Genomic DNA, 11,221 nt, shown 5'->3' on the forward strand with positions numbered 1-11,221 from the left:
TTTTCCTTTTGAGAAAGAGAGAGAGAGAGATCATAAAACAAAAAATTCCTCCAGTGCAGTGGGGGCTGGACTGGAACCCAGGTTGTGTACATAACAAGCCACTGCACTATCCAAATGAGCTATTTCACAGGCCTTATGGGTGTAGTTCTGTGTTAGGAATATTTTGAATCCAAAGATGGGAACCGGAGCTGAGCTGAAGTTACAAACAGAAGGGGGCCTGGTCAATAGGTCCCCTGGATAGTGCACTTGCTTTGCCATATGTGCAACTTAAGTTCCAGCCTGCCCCTACAGAATTGGGGGAAGCTTCTGCGCTTTGGTGACTCTCTCTCTTTCTCCATCTCTCTCTGCCTCCACGGTTATCGATGGGGCTCTGTGGTTGCACTGAGAATCCACTACTCCTGGTGGCCTTTTTTTCTCATTTAATTGGATAGAACAGAGAGAAATTGAGAGGAGACTGGAAGGTAGAGAGGGAGGGAGACAGAGAGACACCTGTAGACCTGCTTCATTGCTTGTGAAGCGACCCCCCTGCAGGTGGGAAGCTGGGGGCTCCAACTGGGATCCTTGCACACACACACATGCCCCCCCCCCCCAATCTCATCTCTATCTGAAAAAAAAGTCTGCCTGGGGTGAAAATGGAAAGAAAAAGTTACAAGAGGTCAAGTGGTAGCACACCTGGTTGAGTGCACATGTTACAAAGCACAAGGACTCAGGTTCAAACTTCCAGTCCCCACGTGCAGGAGGAAAGCTTTGCGAGTGGTGAAGCAGTGCTGCAGGTGTCTCTGTCTCTCTTTGTCTCTATTTCCCCCTTCCCTCTTGATTTCTGACTGTCTCTATCCAATAAATAAATCAAGATAATAAAAAAAAGTTATAAAAAGGAGCATACAAGACGCGTGTAGTCCCTGACGCGGCACAGCTCGGCTGGAGCCACGAAGCCAGGGTTCAGCCCCTGAGGGGGCGGCTTCGGTGGTCGAGGAGGCTTTGGTGATCTAGACGGCCAAGGGAGGAGGCCGAGGGGGCTTCGGAGGCTGGGGTCATGGGTCGGGAGCCATGGGTCGAGGCGGAGGTAGAGGCTTTAGGCTTTAGGGGTCGAGGAGGTGGAGGCAGAGGCGGAGGGTTACAGGCCGGGGTCGTGGTGGTGGTGGTGGTGGCCGGGGAAGAAAGAGAGGAAGCTCTTCCGGGAAGAATGTGATGGTGGAGCCCCATCGGCACGAGGGTGTCTTCACTTGCCGAGGAAAGGAAGATGCACTGGTCACCAAGAACCTGTTTCCTGGGGAATCTGTTTATGGGGAGAAGAGTCTCCGTTGAGGAAGAAGAAGACAAAACTGAGTACCGCGCCTGGAACCCCTTCCGATCAAAGTTGGAAGCAGCAATAGTAGGTGGTGTGGACCATATCCACATCAAGCCTGGAGCCAAGGTGCTCTACCTCCCAGCTGCCTCAGGCACCACCGTCTCCCACGTTTCTGACATTGTAGGCCCGGATGGCCTGGTCTATACAGTTGAGTTTTCTCATCGTTCTGGCTGTGACCTCATTAACTTGGCCAAAAAGAGGACCAACATAATTTCTGTCATTGAATATGCTCGGCATCCACACAAATACCACATGTTGATTGCGATGGTGGATATGATCTTTGCCGATGTGGCCCAGCCAGACCAGACCTGGATTGTAGCCCTGAATGCCCACACTTTCCTGCGCAATGGAGGGCACGTTATGATTTCCATTAAGACCAACTGCATCGATTCCACAGCCTCAGGTGAGGCTGTGTGTTTGCCTCTGAAGTGAAAAAGATGCAGCAGGAGAACATGAAGCCTCAGGAGCAGCTGACCCTAGAGTCTTAGGAGAGGGACCACGCCATAGTCGTGGGTGTGTACAGGACACTGCCCAAGGTGAAGAACTGAAGCCCTGCGCCGTCCAGATTTTTCAGAGATTGTGTTTGTTACTGTTAACCACACCCATTCACTATCTGGCAGGTGAACACTGAACTCAGAGGCTTCACTGGACAACCTGCTTCCAAACACTTTCTTTTTGGCAAGCTTAGTTCCTCATGGTTGGTAGACTCATGGTGTTTCCTTTCTGACTGAGCCAGTCTCAGTAGCTAGAAAGCTAGAGAGCTCATCCATGGTCTTGGGCCCACAAGAAGTTCACAACATGGATCCTTCTTTGCTCTTAGGACAGACCCAGAGAATCTTGGACAGCCTGAAATGAGGTCAGGCGATGAGGTCGACCTGTCATCTCCCAATCTTAAGGGTGATTGATTTGAGGCCTTCATTACATCAGCAAAATTCCCTTACAGCAAAGTTTAGATTAATGTTTGACTAAATAACTGTTATAAGGCAGTGTAAACATGAACTGGAGAACCTGCTTCAGGCAAGGCTGGATCCAGGTAGGTGTGTATGTGTGTGTGTGTTGGTTAAGTTCACCCTGAAAGGTATTCCAGAACACTTAAGGCACAGATCTCATCTCCTCTCTGGACTTTTTAGGATTTCTGGGAGATTGAAGTGAATTAATTAAAATAGAAATGGCTGAAGAGATAGATAAAGATGAGCTGAAATAGTAATTGTGTAAAGGGGCCGGCAAAATAGCTTACCTGGAGATAGTGAGCTGCCTTGCCATGAGTAGTCCAGTGCCCACTGTTTTGAAGGAAGCATCGCTGCTGTGGTCTCTCTCATTCTCTCCCTTAGCATGTCCACCTTCTCTGTCTCTAAAAAAAATAAAAATAACAATTCTGTAGAACCTTAACTCCTTTTCCTAATCCTGTGGTAGGAGGGAAGTTAGTAACATCATATAAGCTCTGTATCTTTTTCTTTTTAGATTTTTTAAATTCAATTAATGAGAAAGATAGGAGGAGAGAAAGAGAAGGAGGCAGATATCACTCTGGTACATGTGCTGCTGGGGATTGAACTCAGGACCTCATGCTTGAGAATCTAGTTCCTTAGCCACTGCGCCACCTCCCTGACCACAGTAAGTATCTTCTAAGTAAGTGAATTTTAGACACCTTTGGGATGTTTGGTCACTCAGTCTTCTAGGCAAGAACATGTTTTGATTGTGATGAATTCTGAGTTCTGTCTTTTCCCTGGTGTCACTCTGTGTGGAGAAAGTTCATATAGCAGTGTTTTCATCATTTTCATGTTGAGTCCAGTCACAGAAGCATCGTTCCAAAGGACACCTGTGACTTCAGAAGCTCAGAACCGAAAACCAATTATTAATGAATTCTTTTTTTTAAGATTTTTAATTTTTATTTATTAATGAGAAAGATAGGAGAGAGAGAGAGAACCAGACATCATGCTGGTACATGTGCTGCCGGGGATTGAACTCAGGACCTCATGTTTGAGAGTCTAGTGCCTTAGCCACTGTGCCACCTCCCAGAGCACGATTAATGAATTCTTAAAGTAAAATAATAATAATAATGGGTGAGAAATATCTTTTGCACAAACGTTAGGCAGAAACCAACAAACAGGGAGTCGGGTGGTAGCGCAGTGGGTTAAGCACAGGTGGCGCAAAACGCAAGGATCAGTGTGAGGATTCCGGTTCAAGCCCCCAGCTCCCCACCTGCAGGGGAGTCGCTTCACAGGCTGTGAAGCAGGAAAAAAAAAAATTCTCTCCCCTTCTCTGTCTTCCTCTCTTCTCTCCATTTCTCTCTGTCTTATCCAACAACAACGACATCAACAACAGTAATAACTACAACAACAATAAAAACAAGGGCAACAAAAAGGAAATAAATATTTTTTAAAAATGGGGTCGCGCTGTAGCACAGTGGGTTAAGCACATATGGCACAAATCACGAGAACCCGCGTAAGGATCCCGGTTTGAGGCCCCAGCTCCCCACCTGCAGGGGAGTCGCTTCACAAGTGGTGAAGCAGGTCTGCAGTTGTCTATCTTTCTCTTCCCATCTCTTGTCTTCCCCTCCTTTCTCCATTTCTCTCTGTCGTACCCGGCAACAACAACATCAGTAACAACAATAATAATAACCACAACAATGATAAAAACAACAAGGGCAACAAAAAAAGAAAACAAATAAATTAATAAAATATTTTTTGAAAAACCCAACAAACAAGGACTCTAATGGCTGAGGCTCCCAGACCCCAGGTTTAATCCCCAGCACCACCATAAACCAGAGCTGAACAGTGCTCTGGTTACAAAAAGGAATTAATTAACTTAAATAAATAAAAATAAAAGTTACTCATGTTATTGAGAGAGAGGGGGATGAGAGAGAGAGAGAGAGAGAGAGATGGAGACCAGAACACTGCTCAGATAGAGCCAGCCCTAAGCTGAGTCATTTACTCACCTCCATGACCTCTAGGCTTTTTAAAAAAAACTTTTTTTGCTCTATGTCTGGTTCTTTCTCTCCTCCTGTCTCTCTCATGAATAAATACATAAAATAAAATAAAATTTATTTGGGGGAGTCAGGTGGTAGCGCAGCGGATTAAGCACAGGTGGCGCAAAGCGCAAGGACTGGCGTAAGGATCCTGGTTTGAGTTCCTGGCTCCCCACCTGCAGAGGAGTCACTTCACAGGCTGTGAAGAAGGGAAAAAAAATATTTGGGTTAGAGGCAGAGAGAAATTGAGAAGGAAGGGGAAACAGAAAGGGAGACAGAAAGACACCTGTAGCACTGCTACTCCACTCGTGAAGTGCCCTTCTGCAGGTGGGGTTGGAGGCTTGAACCTGGGTCCTTGTGCATGGTAACATGTGTGCTCAACCAGGTGTACTACCACCTGGACCCTGACTTCTAGTTGGTATTTTAAATTTTTTTTGGTTTTGTTTTTTAACCAGAGCACTGTTCAACTCTGGCTTGGTGCAGGAGATTGAATCTGGGACTTTTGGAGGCTCAGGCATGACAGCTTGTTTGCATGACCATTATGCTATCTCCCCTGCCTAATATATATATAATTTAATTTTTCTGCCTCTAGGGTTATCCCTGGGGCTCAGTGTCAGCACTATGAATCCACTGCTCCTGGCAGCCATTTTTTCCATTTCATTGAATAGGAAAGAGAGAAATTAAGAGAGGAGGGGTAGATAGAGGGGGAGAGAGAAAGATAGACACTGGGCTGGGTGGTGGTGCACCTGGTTGAGCTACATGTTACAAAGTGTAAGGACCTGAATTCAAAATTCCAGTCCCCACCTGCAGGGGGAAAGCTTTGTGAGTGGTGATGGTGTCTTTCTGTCTCCCCCTTCCCTTTCGATTTCTGGCTGTCTCTATCCAATAAAAAGACGAGGGAAAGAGAGAAGGAAAGGGAGAGGGAGAGGGAGAGGGAGAGGGAGAGGGAGAGGGAGAGGGAGAGGGAGAGAAAGGCACCTGTAGGCCTGCTTCAATACTTGTGAAAATGCCCCCTCTGCAGGTGGGGAGCTGGGGGCTGGAACCCGAATCCTTGAGTGGGTTCTTCCTTGCCTTTTGTACAATATGTGTTTAGTCATTACCGTCCGACTCTTTTAATGCATTTGGTTTTTTTATTGAGAAAGAGGGAGGGGGAGGGGGTAGATAGCATAATGGTTATGCAAAGTCACTCTCACACCTGAGGCTCTGAAGTCCCAGGTTCAGTCCCCTGCACCACCATAAGCCAGAGCTGAGCAGTGCTCTGGTAAAAAAAAGAAAGAGGGAGAGAGAACCAGAACATCACTCTGGTATTTGTGATTCTGGGAACTGAACTTGAAAATCCAACACCTTATTCACTACACCACTTCCTGGGAAACTTTAATTAAATATTTGAAAGTTTTAAAAATCTGTAAATGCGGGGGCCTAGCAGTAATGCAACAGGTTAATGTAGTGTAATGCAACAGGTTCATGTAGTGTGAAGCGTAAGAACCAATGCAAGGATCTGGGTCCCAGGCCCTGGCTCCCCACCTGTGAGTGTGTGTGTGGGGGGGGTCGCTTCACAAGTGGATAAGCAGGTCTGCAGGTGTGTATCTTTCTCTCTCCCTCTGTCTTCCCCTCCTCTCACGATTTCTCTCTGTCCTATCTAACAGCAGCAGCAACAACAACAACAGTAACAGCAGCAGCAGCAACAATGGAAAAAAGATGGCCGCCAGGAGCAGTAGATTAGTAGTGTAGGCACCAAGCCCCAGCGATAATCATGAAGGCAAAAATAATAAATAAATAAAAATTAAAAATCTGGGAGTTGGGTGGTAGTGCAGCAGGTTAAGCACATGTGGCGCAAAGCGCAAGGACAGCCATAAGGATCCCGGTTTGAGCCCCCGGCTCCTCACCTGCAGGGGAGTCACTTCACAGGCGGTGAAGCAGGTCTGCAGTGTCTATCTCTCCCCCCTCTGTCTTCCCCTCCTCTCTCCATTTCTCTCTGTCCTATCCAACAACGACGACATCAATAATAACTACAACAATAAAACAAGGGCAACAAAAGGGAATAAATAAATAAAAATATGTAAATTCATTAATTTAAAAATATTTATTTATTTATTTTAATGAGAGAGAGAGAGAGGGTAAGATCAAAAAGAGAGAAAGAGAGGAGAGAGCAAGAGAGAACAGGAAAGACTGCTCAGTTTGGCTTATGGTGTTGCTGGGAATTGAACCTAGGGCCTCTGAGCCTCAGGCATGAAAGTTTTTTTTTTAATATTTATTTATTTCCCTTTTGTTGTCTTTTTTATTGTTGTTGTAGTTATTATTGTTGTTGCTGTTATTGGTGTCATTGTTGTTGGATAGGACAGAGAGAAATGGAGAGAGGAGGGGAAGACAGAGAGGGGCAGAGAAAGATAGACACCTGTAGACCTGCTGCTTGTGAAGCGACTCCCCTGAAGGCGGGGAGCTGAGGGCTAGAACCAGGATCCTTATGCCGGTCCTTGCGCTTTGTGCCTAAAAGTCTTTTGCTGAACCATTATGCTCTCTCCCTGCCTAAATCCATTTTTTAAAAATTAATTACCAGTGCACTGCTCAGCTTTGGCTTATGGTGGTACAGGGGATTGAACCTGGGACTTTAGAGCCTCAGGCATGAGAGTCAGTTTGCATAGCCATTATGCTATCTACCCCTGCCCAATGCATTTATTTTTAAAATACATTTATTTACTAGTGAGAGAAAGATAGTGAAAGACAACCCGAGGGTTACTCTGGTATATGTGATACTAGGACTTGAACTTAGGACCTTATGCTTGAGAGTCCAACTCTTTATCCATTGTGCCACCAGCCCTGCGGAATGCAATATTTTAAAATAATGATCAGGGTGCTGGGCAGTGGTATACCAGGTTAAGCGCACATAGTATGAAGTGCAATGATTTGATCAGTCATCCCGGTTTGAGTTCTGAGTTTCCCCACCTGCTAGGGATGGCTTTCAAGCTATGAAACAGGTTGTCAGGTATCTATCTTTCTGTCTGCCTCTCTGTCTTCTCCCCTCTCAATTTCTCTCTTTTCAATTCAATAGAAATGGCCACCAGAAGCAGTGGATTCATAGTGCAGCCACTGAGCCCCAGTGATAAGCCTGGAGGCAAAAAATAAAATAAAATAAAATAAAATAAATATAATAAAATAAAGACCAGTGACCCTGGAGCTGGTGTAATGGATAAAGCAGTAGGGAGTATGAGGTCCTGAGTTTAAGTCCCATCTTTGCATGTGCCAGAGTGATGCTCTGGTTCTCTTTTTCTCTCTCACTAATAAATAAATATTTTTGATTAAAAGAAAATACAATGATAATTAGAACTATTATTATGCCAGAGCATATCAGGAATGGCACACTTTTTGTGTGTGCAATTAATGGTGGTTTATAAGACTGTAAAATTTTAGGCTATGGTTTCACATCTAAAAAAAAGAGGCCTTTGTTAAGTCCTATTAGTTACTATTCTAAGAGACACCAAATGCTTAGATGAGTTATTATTAAGTTTCACACTGGATTGGTGTGTGGTGTCTTTTTTTTTTTTTTTTTTTTGGCTCTACTTGTATTTGTTTTCTGTCCTTAAATTAACACCCAGGATTTTCCATAAGCATTTGGACTCTGGTTGCTCCCAAGAGAAGCCAGAAATAGGTTTGCTCACAAAGGCACAGAATGGTGTAAAAAAAAAAATCACTGGGAGTCAGGTGCTAATGCAGTGGGTTAAGCACACGTGGCGCAAAGCGCAAGGGTAAGGATCTGGGTTTGAGCCCCCAGCTTCCTACCTGCAGGGGCGTCGCTTCACAGGCGATGAAGCAGGTCTGCAGGTCTCTATCTTTCTCTCCCCCTCTCTGTCTTCCCCTCCTCTCTCCATTTCTCTCTGTCCTATCTAATAATGACAATATCAATAACAACAACAACTGTTAAACAGCAAGGGCAACAAAAGGAAATAAATACATAAAACAACCAAAAAAAAAAGTTTAAAAAAAAATCACTGTTAGGACAGGGTGGTGGCACACCTGGTTGAGAGTACATGTTACAACACACAAGGACCTGGGTTTGAGCCCCCAGTCCCCACCTGTAGGGTGAAAGTTTTGAGAGTGTTGTCTCTTTGTCATTCTTCCTCTCTATCTTCTCCTACTTCTGGTTGTCTCTATCCAATAAAGATAAGCTAAAAAAAAAAAAAAAATCACTGTTGGAGAGTACAGACTTTTTTTTTTTTACTTCAATGGGACTCCATGCCAGCACTACAAATCTACAGCCCCTACTGGCCATTTTTTCCATTTTATTGAACAGGACAGCAAGAAATTGAGAGGGAGGAGGTAGAAAGGGAGAGGGAAAGATAGACACCTGCAGAGCCCAGGCAGTGGCACATCTGGTTAAGCGCACACCTTACAATGTGCAAAGACTCGGGTTCAAGCCCTGGTCCCCACCTTCAGGGCAACCTGCTTCATGAGTGGTGAAGCAGGGCTGCAAGTGTCTCTCTGTTTCTCTCTCCCTCTCCCCTCTCAATTTCCCTCTGTCTCTATCCAATAAATAAATAAAAATATTTTTTTTAAAAAAAAAGATAGACATCTGCAAACCTGCTGCTCATGAAGTTTCCCCCTCAGGTGGGGAGCAGGGCCTTGACCCTGGATGCTTTTGCAGGTCCATGTGCTTTGTGCAATGTGCACTTAACTGGATGCACTACCACCCGACCCTGGTATAGACTTCATTCATTACTATTGGGAGCACAGATGGAAGCTTCATTTTTTTTTTTTTGCTTTAAAAATTTATTAGGAATTTAATAATGATTAACAAGATTGTAAGAACATTTTTTGTCTATTTTTTTTGTGTGTGTTTTTGGAAGCTTCATTAAAAAATATTTTATTTATTTATTCATGAGATAGGAGGAGAGAGAAAGAACCAGATATCACTCATATATCTCTCTGGTACATGTGCTGCTGGGGATTGAACTCAGGACCTCATGCTTGAGAGTCCAATGCTTTATCCACTGTGCCACCTCCCAGACCACTTAAAAAAAATTTATTTATTTATTCATGAGAAAGATAAGAGAAACAGGAAGCTTCATTTTGACAGTGTGTAAGGAGGGCCTTAAAGCTGCAAACACAAAAATATTCAGTTTTCTATTATTTTCTGATAAACAGACTGAATGTCTAATGATAGAGAACTGATGGAAAAAAAAAAAGTAGCCAAGCGGTCTCTAAGATTTTGTGAGAACCATGGAGGTTATGGGGTGGAGGGGCATGTAAACTTCTATTAAATGGTTTATTACTAATAATTTTTAAAGGTTTTATTATTTATTTATTTATTTTTACTTCTTTATTGAGGGATTAATGTTTTACGTTCAACAGTAAATACAATAGTTTGTACATGCATAACATTTCTCAGTTTTCCACATAACAAGACAATCCCCACTAGGTTCTCTGTCATCCTTTTTGGACCTGTACTCCCTCCCCCAAACCCAAAGTCTTTTACTTTGGTGCACTACATCAACCAATAATTTATTATTATTATTTAAAATTTTTATATTTATTTTCCCTTTTGTTGCCTTTGTCTTTTATTGTTGTTGTAGTTATTATTGTTGTTGTTATTGATGTCCTTGTTAGATAGGACAGAGAGAAATGGAGAGAGGAGGGGAAGACAGAGAGGGGAAGAGCAAGATAGACACCTGCAGACCTGCTTCACCGCCTGTGAAGCAACTCCCCTACAGGTGGGGAACTGGGGGCTTGAACAGGGATCCTTATACCTGTCCTTACGCTTTGAGCCAAGTGTGCTTAACCTGCAGCGCTACCGCTGGACTCCCTATTTTTTACTTTTAAACCAGAGCACTGCTCAGTTTTGGCTTATGGTGGTTCGAGGGATTGAACCTGGGACTTTGGAGCCTCAGGCATAACTTTCCCCCCCCCATTTTATTGGATAGGATGGAGAGAAATTGAGAGATATGGGGAAGAGAAAGATAGATATCTGAAGACCTGCTTCACTGTTTATGAATTGACCACAGAGAGGAAGAGAGAGAGAGAGAGAGAGAGAGAGAGAGAGAGAGAGGAAGAGGGAGAGGGAGAGGGAGAGGGAGAGGGAGAGGGAGAGGGAGAGGGAGACGTTGTTAGGGGCTTTACCCCCGTGCCTGTAAAAGTATGCACAGTGCTGACTGACCCCCCCATGCTTTATTCTGTTGATTGTTTTCTCACCTGCCTTCCTGTTCTTTAGTTTTCTCTTTTAGTTTTGTTCATATATTTCTTAGTTTTGGCAAGTCTATTTTTTTAAATTCTATAATTTCCACTTGGTTCTTTATATGTGTAGTTTAGGCATGACTTTAAAAAATATTTATTTATTTATTCCCTTTTGTTGCCCTTGTTGTTTTATTGTTGTAGTTATTATTGTTGTCGTTGTTGGATAGGACAGAGAGAAATGGAGAGAGGTAGGGGAAGACAAAGAGGGGGAGAGAAAAATAGACACCTGCAGACCTGCTTCACTGCTTGTGAAGCGACCCCCCTGCAGGTGGGGAGGCGGGGACTCAAACCCAGATCCCTATGCCGGTCCTTGAGCTTTGCGCCGTGTGCCCTTAGCCCACTGCGCTACCACCCGGCTCTCTAGTGGGAGCATTTTAATGCTTAAAATTGATTTATTTCTGTGATGAATCAAACTTGTTCACTATGACTTGCACAATTAAAAGATATGAACACCTGAGAAACTGAAGAGAACAAGAGTTAGGAACTCTATGTAAGAAAAAAAAAAACCCACCAAAAACAGACTTATTGCGGGGGTGGTGGCGGCGCACACCTGCAGGAGGTAAACTTCACAAGCAGTGCAGCACTGCTGCAGGGGTGGTCTCTCTCTCTTCCACCTGTGTCTCTCACCTTGTATACACACACACACACACACACACACACACACACACACACACACACACACA

The 11,221-nt window shown here is 44.1% G+C and overlaps 1 protein-coding gene and 1 non-coding gene across 2 annotated transcripts; both read left to right on the plus strand.

The window, feature by feature from the left end:
- Positions 1-1,134: 1,134 nt before the first annotated feature.
- Positions 1,135-1,923, plus strand: LOC103128218 (rRNA 2'-O-methyltransferase fibrillarin). Its single transcript, XM_007539083.3, is given in 3 exon segments — positions 1,135-1,289; positions 1,291-1,759; positions 1,762-1,923. Coding segments are annotated over 3 exon segments (645 nt in total). The 5' UTR covers positions 1,135-1,188; the 3' UTR covers positions 1,837-1,923.
- Positions 1,924-10,933: 9,010 nt separating this feature from the next.
- Positions 10,934-11,000, plus strand: LOC132539655 (small nucleolar RNA SNORD29). Its single transcript, XR_009550986.1, has one exon. It is a non-coding gene; the product is annotated as a small nucleolar RNA SNORD29 (small nucleolar RNA).
- The last annotated feature ends 221 nt before the right edge of the window (positions 11,001-11,221 follow it).

The sequence above is a fragment of the Erinaceus europaeus genome, chromosome 7 (genome assembly GCF_950295315.1).
Source record: "Erinaceus europaeus chromosome 7, mEriEur2.1, whole genome shotgun sequence".
In the NCBI taxonomy this organism is placed as follows: domain Eukaryota; kingdom Metazoa; phylum Chordata; class Mammalia; order Eulipotyphla; family Erinaceidae; genus Erinaceus; species Erinaceus europaeus.